This window comes from Oryzias latipes, chromosome 2, assembly GCF_053564925.1.
Source record: "Oryzias latipes strain Hd-rR chromosome 2, Olatipes_Hd-rR_3.1".
Lineage (NCBI taxonomy): Eukaryota > Metazoa > Chordata > Actinopteri > Beloniformes > Adrianichthyidae > Oryzias > Oryzias latipes.
In genome coordinates, this window is record NC_136238.1 from 18,655,303 (window position 1) to 18,671,914 (window position 16,612).

Sequence of the window (16,612 nt, forward strand, 5' to 3'; positions counted from 1 at the left end):
CCGGTGCTTGGTCTCCCAGAATCCCTCGACATGGAGCAGGCATCTGGTCTGGGTGGAGTACGCTCACAACACCTTACCCACCTCGGCTACAGGCTTCTCGCCCTTCAAGTGTGTCTTCGGCTACGAACCTCCTCTGTTTGCGGCGCTGGAGTCTGAGGTTTCGGTTCCATCGGGACAGGGTCAGGACGGCTGCTGACCGCCGCAGGCGTCCTGCTCCAGATTACCGTCCCGGACAGAAGGTCTGGCTCTCGGCCAAGAATCTAAATCTACACGTCCCGAGTAGGAAACTGGCCCCGCGGTTTGTTGGACCATTTCCCATCACCAAGGTCATCAATCCTGCTGCGGTTCGTCTTCGTCTACCCCGGTCCCTCAGAGTCCATCCCACGTTCCACGTTAGCAACATCAAGCCGGTGGTGGACAGTTCTCTGGTGCCTCCCGCGGAGCCTCCTCCACCGCCCAGAATGGTGGGAGGTGGTCCGGTGTACACAGTCCGGAAAATACTGGCCGTCAGGAAGAGGGTCGCCAGTTTCTGGTGGACTGGGGGGGTTACGGTCCGGAGGAGCGGCAGTGGATCCCGGAACGCTTCATTGTGGACAGGTCTCTCCTGACGGACTTCTTCAGGTCCGGGGCTCCTGGACCGTCAGGAGTCGGTCCTTAATGGGGGGTTCTGTCATGTCTCGTCAAGTTCCTGTCAGTCTCTGTTGTCTCGTGTTTAACTTCCTGTTTTATTTTGTAGGTTTACCTCTCGTTTCAGTCCTTCCTCTCCCTTCCCTTGTCTGTTTCCCCACAGCTGAGCCTGCCTCATCATCCCTGATCGTTTCCACCTGTGCTTCCCCTCCTCATGTATTTATAGCCAGAGTTTCCCTGTGTCCTGTGCCTGATTGTCTTGTTTTCTCCTTGACAAAGCCAAGCCAAGTTTATCAAGGTTTAAGAAATTAAAACAATCTAAAACTCTGCATCTGAGTCCAGCCCTGTGTCCTGCCTTGTGTCAGTTGGGTCTTTTTAATTGAATCGGCTAATTCAAAAATCCACAATTTTTCAAAATAGAGATAATATATGTTCTATGGTCTTCAAGGGAAAAGCTATCTGATTATGTGCAAAAAATTCCCATGTGCGTTGTAATGTATCGACTATGCTTGACATTTAAAATGCATGAAGTGCAAAATTCCTGGACTTGAGCCTCTCTTGCATGGGATTTGCTTTATCCCATAGATGGCAGCACTAGTTATCCAATATGGCAGCGTCCCTGTTTGATTCAAGAAGGTCCCAAGTCCAGAGACTTTAGTTTGCTAGTCCTCTGAAATAATAAAAGTGAGGTGCTTCATATTATAGCATTTGTAAGCTATGAACTGGTGCTAAATATGGGTAAAGTATTAATCATTTGGTGTAGCCTCCCTTTAACCTATTAATTTCCTGGAAAAATAATTTCCTGGAAAAACAAACCTATTGGACTTGGGCCCCTTTTGAACTAACCGATTCAATTGAATGTTAGGGGTGGCTCATTAACGACTAAGGATAATGCCGCTTGTTGTTTTCAGATATCTTGCTCTAAACCCATCCTCCAGCCTGATCAGGCTCCTCACCTTCTTTCACATGTACTCCTGCATACATTACCTCCATGGAGATCCATCAATGCCAGATTGTATAGGTGATTCCTTACTCATTCTAGCGGTCCTTTCATGTTATTATCAAGTCTACGTTGCCGATTGTGTTTCCGACCACAATTCTGCTCCAGCCATGTACCGACATTGCTTCAGCCTCTGACCACATCTCAGTCTAAGCCTCCGGTACTGACCCTTTTTCTGTCCTCCAGCCAAGACCCTCATTACCAGCTCTGCTTCTGTTGTCAACCACGCCCCTCCAGTCTTTACAGAGAGCACGTCTCGCCACTCACTCACAGAATAGCATTCAAGATCATCTCACTCCAGGACCAAAACTCACCATCACCACCTTAGTCTTCTCTTGCAGAATCCCTCTGGAGAAACCAGGAGGAACTCCTTAGTGTCCTCGCCACCCTCAAAGAAAGAATTATTCCATTTTCATTGTTTCACCTAAACTTACTCTCAGTAATTTTCCTCATGTCATTTCAGTATCCTGTACCATCTGAAATGACAAAGATACTACTGTCCAGCTATCAATGTTAACATGACGTCATTTTTTGAGTGGTTTCTGGGTTATCCATCGTTTATTAGCGTTCTAATGCTACAACAGACTTTCCTCTTGTAATAGAGTCCAAATTAAATTGGGGCATATTAATGCAAATTATGGTCACATTAGTATCAACAGCGCACAAAAGTAACTGCTCATTTTACAAGCTTTAACATGGAAGGCCTTTGACTGTTTATGATAACTGGGCTGAGTGACCCCTCCCCCATCGCATTCCAAATAGGAAGTACCTGTTGATTCCATGAAGCCAAAATCCCATAGACTTCTATTGAGAAATAAACAGCTATTACTCAGTCATTCTATTTGTAAAAATAACCATTTATACCCTGATAAATTTTTAACATGTACTTGTTAATTTATTTTTTTTTCATAATTTTTTTTTATCTTTATTGCAAGTTATTCAAGTTATAAACTGGCAAATCAGATGCAGCAGTAAAACTAGGTGGTCTCATGTTGAACATTCAAATTTTTTGATAAACTGATTCTGTGTGCCTGCTCTTAAGTGGTAGGGGTGTGAACTTCCACTACACTACTACTACTCACTAATGAATGGCCAGAGTGGTTGGACTTGGACCAACACTGCTTAATTACATCGTCTGGCTCCAACATGTTGCCAAAAAAAATGGCGACTGAATTGACTTAATTTCGTTGGAGCCAGAAGTTAGCCATTTTCTATGGTTTTGTATTTGTATTTATTTATTTAAGGGACAATGCATACAACAAACAGTGTAGAATACTCTAAAGGTAATGAGACACTGTAAATATGCAGGATTGTAGCCTAGGCTAATTTCCATCCTCTGTCCCGTTCTGACCATGGCCAGCCACCTAGAGACTTAAAATAAAATGAGTAAAACAGAGTAAAAATGTACATATATAGCGTAAAATTGCATTAGAAAAATGACATAAAATTAACATAACTCGGATAACATTTAAAACAGTTTCAAATGCATAGTTCCCCAAAATATACATCAATAAAATCGCCAAAATCAGAACAATACTATGACAACTGTGACCACTTTTTTTCACCCCCCAATGGTTTATTTTTACTTTTGTTAGCAAACAGTTTTCTTGCATTGTCCCTAAAATTAGCTATGAGTGCAAGTTTGGTTTTCCAGCAGCCAAGATCTTAATTGTTTTGAGAAAGATGGAAGTGTGGAGAGCTCTCGAATGCTTTCTGGGATTGTGTTCCAGGTTTGAGAGGCTCGAAAGGAGAAAACAGTCTGTCCAAAGCTGCTTTTTCTGGAAGGAATGATGCAGTCGCCTCTTGAACTTGCTCTGGTGCTTCTGTTTTGTCTTTTTTTGACAAAGTCCTGAAGTGGGGGAGGAGCCAGACCGTGAAGGATTTTATAGACCAATATGCAATCTGTATGTTGAATCATATTATTGAAGCTCAGTAGATTGTGTTTCTGAAGTATTTTACAATTATGGTGGCTTTTGGGCTTTTTGTCCAAAGTTTTCAGAGCTTGTTTGTGAACAGTTTGTAGAGGTTTCAGAATGGTTCTGCATGCTGATGCCCAGCTGGTCATACAGTAGGTCATTTGTGAAACAATCATTGCATTATAGTACAGCTTAGCAGCTTCCAGAGTTAAGTTGTTTCTTATGTGTCTAAAATTTGATAAATTGAATTTAATTGAGTTCACAACCTTTTTGATGTGTGATTTGAATGTTAATTGTGTGTCAATTGTTATTCCTAAATATTTATATTCAGAGACAGATTGTATAGCTGTTCCATTTATCAATACCGGAGGGGTGTCTTGGTTAGTTGAGCTTTTAGAAAAATACATGCACACGGTTTTAGATACATTGAGAATCAGCTGGGATTTTTGGAGCCACTCTGAGATCTTGTTCATGGCTGATGTGAGTTCTTGAGCTGCTTGGTATCTGTCCCTAGCATGAACATAGATGACAGCATCATCTGCATAAAGCTGGCACTGCACATTAGGTGGGCAGCAGCTAGGGAGGTCATTGATGTAAAGACTGAACAGTAATGGGGATAATGATGAGCCTTGAGGTAACCCTAGTTGATTTTCTCCACATGATGATGTTGTATTATTGACTCTGACCTGTTGTTTCCTGCATGTCAGGTAAGATTCCAGCCAGAGTAGAGTTCTTGGTGAAAGATTAAAATGATGTAATTTTTCGATTAAGATGTCCCTGTTGACTGTGTCAAAAGCTTTCTTAAGGTCAAGGAACACAGCTCCCACAACTCCTCCTCTGTCAATCTTTAGTTTTAAGTTTTCGAGAAGAAAACAGACCGCTGTTTCCGTAGAGTGATGCTTTCTAAATCCAAATTGCATTTGATGGAGGTTATAAAAACTATAGTTAAGATGTCCTACAAGTTGTTCTGCTACACACTTTTCCAGCACTTTAGACACGACTGGCAAGATGCTTATTGGTCTGTAATTGCTTATTTCTGTTGGATCTCCAGATTTAAGGATTGGTGTGATCACTGATGTTTTCCAGAGGTCTGGAAAAGTACTTGTGTTTATTGATGTGTTGATTATGGTGGTAATAGGACATACCAGTGACTCTTTGTGAGTTTTTATAATTAATGTGCTCAGGCCAAATGCATCTTCGGCTTTAGAATTTTTAAAACCATCAAGTATTTTTCCAATTTGTTCTTGTGATACTGGACTTAGACTAAACGTTGGTTCTATTACTGAAGCAGGCATTACAACAGGCTGGATTGTAACAGGAGACAATGTCTGTGTCAAGTTTATGGCCGAGGTCACAAAATATCTGTTGAAGGCATCTGCAATATCTAAAGGGTCATTGGATGGACCCTTCTTTAATTTTATTTCACTAATGTTACGTGTTGCAGTAAAGCATCCTGCCAGTTTATGAATGTGTGTCCAGACTTCTTTTGCATTACCTTTTAAGTTAATTCTAGCATTGATGAAGAAATTAGCTTTAGCATGTCTGATTTCTGCAGTAACTTTATTCCTTAGTGAGGTAAACAGCAATCTATTGGAGGTTGATTTAGTTTTCATGAACATTTTAAGTGCTTTATCTCTCTGTTTCATCAGTTTCCAGATTTTGTCATTCAGCCAAGGCAGATGCCCTTTTTGGTGCCTTGCTTTTACCTCTTTTTTAAATTGAAGCAATATATCCTGAAGTATTTTGGTAAATTTTTTACAGTTTTCATTCACTTGATCATGCAAAAGATGTTCTGACCAATTCACTCCTTTCAAAGTTGTCTCTAAGTTCTTAGTTTCACTTTGTGGTATTTTTACCTGCTTCACTGGTTTATTGAGGGGGCACAAGGACCTATGTTTGGGTAGTTTCCTTGAAAAAAGAATTAAGTTATGATCTGATAGACCGGTGACTAAATTGTAAGTTTTATAAATTCTTTCTTGTCTATTAGAGAACACTAGGTCTATACATGTTTCCGTGGATTTAGTTATTCTTGTTGGTCCTTGTATTAGTTGTACAAGATCATGTCTGTTTACAACAGATTCCAGTTTCTTGCGGCTTGTTTTATCCAACCAGTTTACATTGAAGTCACCAAATAGGAGGATTTCCTTTTTCCAATTACACTGCTTTAAAATGTCCTCCAGTTGCTCATAGAATTCATTGGAGGATGATGGAGGCCTATATATTCCAATTAGTATAATGGACATTTGAGGAGAGAGGCTCTGACATCAGTGTGATGTCAGAGGTCGACATCACACTGAGTCCAGTTATCTTATACAGTCAATGTGGAAGACAGTGCTATGTAAAAAACATATTTTGGTGCTTGACTGGACTAAGTTCCTTGTCAACGGTTGCCTAAGTCAAGTTATAACCATGGCCGAATCCAAATTGCTTCCCCACCCTTCTGGCTGTTCCCTATTGCTCCAATTGTAGGGGCATTTGAAGCCGTGGTGGTGTCCGAAAGTGTTTTTTTTTTTAAGGAGGACCAATTTAGGGCTGACTATCCATCTGTTGGTAGGCTAATCCACGTCACGCTTGTTGGAGGAGAAACGCAATTCTTCACGTGGATGTGCTCTGAAGCACAGAAGTTTAACTTAAATATAAGTAGTTTTTGTTTTAGCATGACTTTTTAAAGTTATAAAATCAATGTTGTTAAGCCAGGCGCTAAAGTACACGACTATTGATGACATCATCACCAGTAACTTACGAATAAGAAGAAAATATTTATTGCATATCTCTGCACTTGGAGGGATAAATGTTGGGACAAGGAGAAGCCATAGGGGTAGGGAAGCAATTTGGATTCAGCCTAATATGAGGAAAAGCAGGGGTTATGATTTTTCACCTTATTCATGATGAATCCAGAATATGATGTTTGTGTGATACCAAATTAAGCAGCGTATTTTCTTTATTCGGTAAAAAAAAAAAGTCTGTAGCAAAACACTTAAATAAATCAATTCACTGTATCAAAACAGAAGTCAGAAAGTCAGATTTAGATTTTCTGTTGGTGAAAATGTGTAAAGCCTCTAGGCCCCACTGGAAATTAGCTAATGGACAGAAATTTAATCAGCCTCCAATCTGAAAGTCCGATGATCTTTAGAGTTCATAATTCCATCAAACACTTGTGTTTCAGCTGTAAGGGAACAGAGCTCTTCTAGGGATTCACACTGCTTAAACAGAACTCGCCATGTGTTGACATTCCTTTGATCTCTATAAAATTCCTACCAAAAACTGTCTCTTTTCTTTTTCAGACAAGAATCGATTCATGAATCAATAATGCAGATGTCTGCTTGTAGACTCAAGGTCTAGATGTCCAGAATTCTGGCATTTTTATTGAAATACCTGGAGGTTTGATGAACTGAAGTCCCCATTATTACAAGAATGATTTATTACCATCTGGTGACAGATGTCCAGTAAGTGTGCTAAATTTCACAACACCGCTTTCTGCTGTATGCATTTATCAAACTAGAAATGCATGTTGCTTGCATGGATCCCTCAAACATATTGGAGTAGGAAGACCTTGTGTCTTACATAGCGGGACAGGGCAGTAGCTCGAAAGCTGCAGACGTTAATGGGTTAGTAGTGGGTGTTTGTGATTTGTTGGGCGTGCGAACGTGACTCCAACCGGCGTGTTCGCACTGCCCAACACCGACAGAAGTCTGACTGATGCTCAATACGCCATCAATCAGAGAGGAAGGAGAAAGGATTTCCATTCACCTAGCCCAACAAAACTCCTCTTGTGAGTCAGTGTGAAGCCTAAAATAGCCGCCAAGCGGAGCAGATGAAAAGCCTTTGGAGAAACTTGCTGTCAGACTGTCAGGATTCATCAAACTGATTATGCAACAAAAACTAATGAATACATTTCCGCACAATGTCCTCTCTAAAATGTCAGCCTGTAGGATATGAAGACATCGCATTCGGACTCATTCTGCATCAGCAAGGCACCAAAAAAAAGAAACAGCAGAGAGTCAAGACTTTTTCCAAGTGACCTTAATCACATCCTTACTGCACTTTATATTTAGTTACAACCAAATATTTAAACTAACAGATTGGAAACGTGTTTATTTTTTTAATTTGTAACAGTTAAATCGATTACTGGATCTTTATTTGCCTCACAATTCCTACATCTTCAACACAAAGTGCCTTCAGGACAAAAAGCAAATAGACACACTGGATCATACCCACCATGTCCAAACTGTGGAGATCACATATCACACACTACAACAAGCCAAATAGAAACTGAGACGTGCTTAAGCTTGTTTTAAGCAAAGCTGTTTAACAAATTATGTTCACTGACTGAACAATCAATGCCGCGCAGAGGCTTCTAAATGAAAGTCCTTCATCTTCTACAATAAAGACATTTTATCTCCTTTATAATAAAAGCTGCTTCGAGACGATTGCATGTGGTTGCTTTGGATTTAAAGGTCTAAAGCTGCTTTCCAATATAACTGATGAGTTTTGTTTTTTTTAGTCAGTTCAGCTGTTTCTCAGTAGACATCCCTTAGATACTTCACCTTTGTGTGCAGGATGCTTAAAAAAAAGACCTTTCAGTAGTTTCACATATACTTTGTTAAACATAATTGAGGTCGCTCTGATCTTTTGAAAGAAAAGCCTCCCTGCTGTTTCAAAACAAAACCTTTTCTGTCAAAGATTTCCAGCCAACTCCATCCATTCATTTTATCAGCACATTCACTAACTTTTATTTGGTCATGCACAGGTTACAGGGGCAACAACCTACAGAGGCCCACACATCCCTTTCCCACCACTTCCAACTCTGCATTATCACCGGACAGACATAACCTTTGCGGCATGTCTTGGTTAGTGGTGCCTCCTGGTATGTGCCTGAAGATACCAAGTGTCCAAACTGCGTGATAGAAACAAACCAGCTTAGCTGATCCTTGAATCACAAACCTATTGTGGTAGAAAGTTATAGTTAAGTTCAAATGACTTAAAGACCTATGACGACGGTGGGCTGTTGCCCAAGTGTCCCAGTCAGAGCTGACAGCAGAGCTTAATTCTTAGTCGTGTGCACACGTATAGGAGTTGACACGTACAGGCGCTGTGGGTTTTTGGGTTGCCCAGGCCTGTAGAGGGTCGTAAGGAGGAGCGGCCACATCTTAAGGGGAGTGCAGGTGTGTTATGCAGTTCCCTTGAGACTCTTACAGCCACCTTAAGGGATGTCGGGATGATGAAACATATGATTGTCATGCAGGTGGTAAGTCTTTCGCGAAGTATTCATAAGGCTAATGCCAGTTTTGCCCATTTTTGACGTAAAGGTGATGCTGTGGTTCGGTGCCCTTTTACTCCACAATCTAGTTGTTAGTATGGTGCGAGTACTGGCCACTTACTGACTGCCGCAATTTGCATATGAAAAGGCTGTGCACTTGATATGTAAGAGTCCGTACGATGGTCATAGGACATCCACAAAACTAATACACTCTGATTCCCTAGTTCCCTGATTCCCCATTTGTAATGCTACGTTCACAATGTGCTCGAAAACGTGCGTTGAAATGACCACCTCCAATGAAGTCTATGCAAATGTGCATTTATGCACGTTTAAGGCTTCCGTGTTCAAAACTCTCCTGTTCACGCATCACTATGCTAGTTTTTAAGTCCATTTTCTGGCGTCAAAAGTTAAACCACTTGAACTTTGACCAATCAGGAACTTGGATTTGGTTGTCACGGAAGGGTTGCGTCCTTTTTAAAACATAGAAGTGCCAATCGTTTAAAAATGTATCACAAAGGATGAACTAATAATTGCGGCTTGTACTCAGCCAGAATAATGACACCAAGTAAGTATTTCATATATTGGAATAGGGTTGTGACTGAAAAAACCTGGAGCAAGCTTTATGGGACTTGAGCAAGTGCGCCAGTATCGGTTACCGACAGTCCAGTGTGAACACCATCTGCTAAAAGCATGTTCAAGAATGCCCGTTTAGCGCGTTCATCACAGTCCTGGTGTGTATATAGCATAACAATCTGGCTGCATTCAAGGAGCACACACTTGTCACAGGAACAGCCTTAACAGGCTCCTTGCGCAGTCTGAAGGGTTTGGGGAGTTGAGAAAAGGAAACATGTACGACACACCGCCTACTTTAGCTTTCCTTACCCTTGCATGCTGTATAAATGTTCACCAGGACCTAAAGCATGCAGCATGACGTGCGTAAACTTTTTTGTTCTACGATATATACAAAACAGGCTACGAACTTGCTATTTTATGTGGGCTATCTGAGTTCACTTGTACAGTTTTGCCCATATTTTGCCTGCAGACTGCCCCTATTTAGCCAAAAGGGTGGTAGTGACTAGACCTTTAAACAACCTATTTGAACAGGTGAATACAAACATCTACATGGCCCCTGTGTCTGGCTGGAAGACAAGCTGTCCCTAGGTTTGTTTTACCTCTTCCAGCCATGCATAATGTTTGCAGTCACCCCTGCCCATGGTTACATTTCTGGCATTCATTATTTATTCAGTTTGTAGCTCTTAAAGTGCTGTTCCCTTACAGAGAAAGCTGTCTGGGTCACTCATTGTAACAGCTTACCTTTGGAGACCCAAAACTGCTCTTTTTCTTGGTGACCTTTTCGGAAGAAAAAAAACCATTTTTAACCCCTGTCGGAATTTGATGGCCATTGGGTTTAGCAACTGGCAACCTGGTGCAAGAGGGTTTTTGGTTTTCTCTTTAGTTGTGGCCGCAACATGTCTATGCTCTGGCTCTGATTTTTAACCCACAGAAGGACTAATATCTATCTAAAATCAAGGTGGACGCACTGACATTTAAACAGATTTTCAACTCATTTAGTTCTCCACCCTGAGGCTGGGTTAAAAAAAAAGGCTAAACTGCTCTTGGAGTCAAAACATCTGCTCAACACCCAAGTTAGTTTTGGATTAATCTGGCATAGATTCATTGATATAGCGTAAAAAAAAAGCATTTAAAGGTGAGCCATCTTGATTGTATCCAATGTAATAAGGCTTGCTTCATCAAACCGCACAAAGTTCATGAAATGTGCAACTGATAAAAACCTTTAACAACCTATTAAATATTGTTGAAGCATCATGAGCTGGAAGATCTATACAGATTTTATGTCTGTTGAAATTATGCACATATATTTAGACTGTTACCTAATTAAATTGCCTCATCAAATAAAGAAGGGGGACTGCGAAGAGATTCATGAATACATTTTTACCATTTCTCTGAAGTGTTGAAGCTCTACTTGGGAAATTTGTTCATCAAGGAAGCAATCAGCAAATAAAAGAAGGAAATGAAACCTAATTTATACCTAGAAAGCAAAGCAAACTGGAACCTGGTGCTTTCACGCTTTCTCCTTAGAAATGGGGCATACTTGTATAGCGCTTTACTACCTTCCTTGAATACCCAAAACGCTTTACAGTCACAGTCCCATTCACACAAACATTCACACACTGATGGCGCCAACCTATAACCACCAGGGGCATTGTGGGGTTCAGTGTGTTGACACATGGGTGGGCAAGCCGGGAACCAAAGCTGCGATCATCCGATCAGAGGTCAACCGCTTTACGTCTGCACCACGGCCGCCCAGTCAACATTTACCTTACAGCCATGGATAACCATTACTTATATCCATTGACTGTATAAGAGAACTGGACTGAGTGAGTGTGATGTTATCTATAGAAAATGGCTCCAACAAAATAAAGTCAATTCAGTCACTATTTTTTTGTGATAAAATAGAATGACTGAGTAATATCTGTTTATTTCTCAATAGAAGCCTATAGGATTTTGGCTTCTTGGAGCCGGGAGGTACTTCCTGTTTGGAGGGCGGGGTTACTCAGTCCAGTTCTCATCTACAGTCATTGTTTATAAAACTATTCTAAATCAGAGATTGATTATTTTTATTATGTGCAGGAGTTTATTTACAATATTAACTATTTAGATAGTAAATATGTGTTTATTAGAGAAACATCAATCATTTAAAGACATTTCTATCAAAAAAGAAGATTGCTTACAATAAAGCAGCACTTTAAGTTTTTGTCTTTTAAATCACTTTTTTGCAATTATCTTAAGTAAATTATACACAGTGGTGTCTCTGTAAATTTTGTTTAAGAAGAATGTCAACGGATTTGAGATTATTCCTCTCATCTGTGCAGCCAGCGTTGAATTATCTCAGGAGCATCAGCTCCATAGGCTAAAGCGGCAGATGTTTTCAATGCTCTGGTCCCAAGAGGCTGCATTTGATGGTCCCTGAGGGTGTAGGGTAGCCTCCCCAGGGGTCTCTCCACCTGTCCCTGCAGGTTCTGCAGTCCAATCTCCTCCAGCCGTGAAGTGGAAGTTACAGCAGTTACATCACACACATGCCTTAATGAGCCAGCAGGCCTTCCCACAATCCTCCTCGGTGGAACCCACCACCCCCAATATACATTAAGACTCGTGCACGCGCAGCAGTGCCCACTGGACAAGGGATGATGCACGTGCACACACTTGAACTACACATTGGTAGTACAGGACACACGCACACTCCTGCAGTCAATGGGCGGATGTTGAGGCATCATGGCGACAGCACCTTCCAACACACACATGCGCGCACGCGCTCACACCCTACCTGCCGTCGCCTGGCCGTCCGGGCCCGCTTCTCCTCCTCCATCTGCCGGATTCATCCTTTCTCCTCCTCCTCTTCCTCCTCCTCCTCCTCCTCGTGCAGCTCCGCCGCCTCCCTCCTCCTTCTCCTCCTCGCGCTCTCTCCTCCGTTTTGTGCCGTCAGTTGCTCCTCGCTCCGTCTCCTCCTCCTGCCTACCGAATCAAAAACCTCTGCGGCTTCACATCCGATCCGGTCGGTCCAGCACGCTCGCTCCTCCTGGGTACCAATCAGGCCGTCAGTGCTGCATCCCCGGCCGTCCGCGCGCCTTCCTCCGCCGTTCGCTGCTGCTCTTAGGTCCCCGTATCCCGCGCGACATCGCGTCTAAATGTCACTTGCTGCCAGCTTCCGTTGCCGTGCGGGACCCTCCGAGAATCCAGTGTGCACTCTCCCCCCCCCCTTTTTTTCCCCTCTGCCGCCGGTCCGGCCAGCGCACGGTCCGCCGCTCGGTGTGAACCAGCACGCAGGCGCACCGGAGACAGAGAGGGGCTGAGCACGAGGGCTGCAGCAGCTGCTGCACTGACGGCTTACGCGCACGCGCAACACACACTAGGACACCCACTTCCCCGTTACTATAACGTTACTAGTACCGTTACTACTAGGATGGGACTCCCGATCAGCTGACTACAGCTGACTAGTATAACATTACCAATTTAATTACATCATAACATTTTTAATTCTTTTTTTTTTTTCAAACTAAAAGGGAAAAGTAAGTTGTGTCATTTCTACCATAAAATAAGGCTTGACTTGTTAATGATATACATTTTTGCTTCAAACAGAAACAACAAATTGCCTCTAACTGTAAGTGAAGTGAAGTGAAATTTGGATTTTTTTTTTCAACTTTAAGAGCTAAAATTAAAGAAATATGTGTTTCAGTACATGATATCAGGCTATGAATTGATCTATACCTAAAAACTTGGTTCTTGTGTTGAAACAGGCGGGAAAGAAATACAAAAATGTTTTAATAATTAAGAAAAAGAGGCAAAAATAATACGTTTTATTCGTTTATCTTCCTCTTTCATTGTCACAAACAAGTTTGTGTTGTATTCTTTTTTCCTTTCTTTTTTGTAATTGTTTTATGAGAATCAAATAGGATAATTAAAGCTAAATTTAATACTAAAAAAATGACACCGACATATTCTACAGCTGAGTAAAAGGTGACTTCTATGAGGTCCACGAAGTTGTAGCGCCATCTAGAGGTTAAGAATGCAAACAACAGCAACACAAGAAAATCAAAACTTTAGTTCGATTTATAAAAAAAAGATTTTTTGCTCTCATAAAATATTGAGTAGGCTAATTGATATTATTTGGAAGATGAATTTATTGGAGTAGTGGTTAGCACTCTTGCCTCACAGCAAAAAGGCTCTGGTTCAAGTCCCAGCTGGGCCCTGCCTGTGTGGAGTTTGCAAATTCTCCTTGTGCATGTGTGGGTTTTCTCCATCCACTCCGGCTTCCTCCCACAGTTCAAAGCTTCATAGGTTAATTGGTGATTCGAAATTGTCCTTAAGTGTGATTTTGACCCTGCAACATACTGGTAACCTGTCCATGGTTTACCCCACCTTCACCAAACAGTAGGCTCCAGTGACCCCAAAATAGATGCAGAAAGTTAAGAAAATGGATGGATGGAATACAGACAATACTTGCTTTTTACCTAGTAAACAAAAACAAAAATCAGACATAATATAGCTAATAAACATAGAAAAGTGTTGAGGGTGTAATCATCCCATAATTATTTTTAATTGTTAAAACGTTTAAATCTTTTCATGACTAGTTTACAAAACAGCTTTTGCATTATTTAAGGCGTAAAGTGTTTAAGACACAGTTAGCGTGAAGCTACAATTTTCATAGTCATGAAAATAAAGAAAACTCTTTGAATGAGAAGGTGTGTCCAAACTTTTGGTCTGTACTGTATGTAAATATATAATTCTTTTTACATACATATATTTTTTCCTGGTAACAGTGAAGCTATATTTTCCAGTAAATGAAATATGACTTTTAATTGACAGATGAAATAAAATAAAGGAAAGAAATGGGCGTGGGAATGTTTGTCCCTAAACTGTTGCTCTTTTGTTTAGGTCTACATAGCTTGCAGCTGCCGGTTCTTAGGTACCGTTAGCTATTGATCTAATCAATAATTTTTCTGCTGCATCTGGACTCTGCTTAAATATAAAAAAACCTGAATTATTTGCTCTTGAACACTGCGACGTCCTCTCTATCTGCAATATTCCAGTGACGGAGTCCATCACCTACCTAGGAATTACACTTTCTAAAGGTAAAAAAAGCCAGATTCTAATTGAACTTTGATCCAATTATCAATAAAACACAGACAAAGCTGAACCAATGGCTCCAGAGAGATTTGTCATTGAGAGGCAGAGTTTTGCTAACTAAAGCTGAGGGAATTTCCTGCCTAACGCACGCAGCCCTTTTCCTCAATGTTGACAAAAAAGTTCTGAAAGCCATTGACCAAATGCTATTTAATTATATTTGGAGGAACAAAAACCATTATGTAAAAAAAAAAAAAGTATTAATGAACACTTATGATAAGGGTGGTCTTAACGTTTTTTAATTTTTGTACATTAAATAAAACCTTTAACATAAATTGGCTGTGAAATTTTTCTAAGAATTTTTCTAAGAATTTTTCTAAGAATCCAAATTACATTTTCTCCAAATTAGGAGGCATGAACTTTCTTCTTCATTGTAACTATAATGTACAAAAGATCCCACTGCACCACCCCATTGTCCCTCTCATAAAAAAAAAAAACAATTATACTTTATTAAACTCTTATTTTTTTTATGCAAATGCAACATTCATAAATCCAAAGTTAAAAATCCTACCCCTCATTTTTCCATCTTTATCAATGAGTTCAAACAATACATGAACACAATAAGAAACTCTGACAATAAGAAAGCCAAAACATTCGATCTGTGCGTCAGTTTCAATGTCTTTGTGTAAAATGTAATAACAACAATCATTATTAGCCAGTTAGCAGACGACACAACACTGTTCTTAAAAGATGAGCATCAAATTAAAGCAGCTATTGAAAAAGTCAAACACTTTTCCAAAGCATCAGGGTTAAACTTAAACTTAAAGAAATGTGAACTGTTGGCTATTCATGACACACCCTTAAAAGAAATCAATCATATCCCCATTAAATCAGAAATTAAATACTTGGGCATCTATATCAACAAAGACCAAAAAATAAGCCAATCAAGGAATGTGGGTGAAAAACTTGATGAATGTCGGACGAGGTTGAATATGTGGCTCCAAAGAGATATATCGCTGCTGGGTCGGATCTATCTGACAAAGATGGAGGGTTTGTCTAGATGTATTTATCCCTCTTACTCTAATGCCATCCCAAACAAAATGATAAAATCCATCAACCAAATGACGTTTAATTTTATTTGGAGAAACAAGCCTCATTACATGAAAAAAAACTATATGGTCAAAGAATTTAAGGATGGGGGTCTCAAAGTTATTGATTTTGACTGTCTTAACGGAACCCTGAAAATAAACTGGTTGAAATCGTGGATCAAACACAACCAATCCTTCTGGTTTTGTATCCCAAATTATTTATTTAACAAATTAGGCGGGTTAAAGTTGGTGCTTATTAGTGATTTTGACATTAATAAGCTCCCTATAGCATTATCAGAGTTCCACAAACAAATTCTACTGTACTGGAAAATCTTATATGTGCATAATTTCTCGCCACACTCAAATATCATTTGGAACAACAGATACATCCTCCACAGAAACAAATCTTTGTTTTGTGCTGAATGGTTTGACAGAGGAGTCTGGTCGGTGTCTGATCTGATGGATACGGAGGGAAATTTATTAGATTATGAGCAATTTTGTTTAAAACATAACTTTAATCCTCCTATTTCAGAATTTTTGAAAGTACGCAATTCTCTTCCTCGACAATTTGTATTTCTAACAAGGAACACAATGACACATTTAAAGATAAAACCACAGTTAGCCACATTGTCAATTGAAGGATGCCCTCTTATGGACAGAAAATGTAATAACTCATTTATCAGAAATTGGTTCATTGAAAGGTTTTTTCCTGGTCGACAAAACAAAAATAATATACTGCAGAAATTTGAACAAAATGTTGTTACTAAATTAAGAACCGATTTCATGAAACTTCCTATTCCCCCAAAAGTTAAAGAAACACACTTCAAGATTATGAATGATATCTATCCTTCCAAAGAACTACTTAGATTACGTTTCAACATTGATGACAACAGCTGTTCCTTCTGCCAAACTGCTGTTGAAGACATCGACCACATATTTTTCCTGTGTGATGTTGTACAAGTGTTTTGGTTGGATGTTTACAAATGGTTAAGACATAAATTTCCATTCATCATGGACTTCTTTTCCAAAGAAGTCATAATCTTTGGCCTGTCAATACACAACAATGTAAATAATGTAT

At 40.2% G+C, this 16,612-nt stretch overlaps 1 protein-coding gene across 4 annotated transcripts in view; it reads right to left on the bottom strand.

Annotated features, from left to right (window-relative positions):
• LOC101166941 (kalirin) overlaps positions 1 to 12,696 on the bottom strand; it is a 67,505-nt gene extending 54,809 nt beyond the window's left edge. For all 4 annotated transcript variants that reach the window (XM_011482977.4, XM_078943314.1, XM_078943293.1 and 1 more), the window contains exon 1: positions 12,150 to 12,696. In XM_011482977.4, coding sequence (XP_011481279.2) covers positions 12,150 to 12,204 — 55 coding nt within the window. In that variant the 5' untranslated portion in view covers positions 12,205 to 12,696. The remainder of the gene's footprint in view (positions 1 to 12,149) is intronic.
• Between the last annotated feature and the right edge of the window lie 3,916 nt (positions 12,697 to 16,612).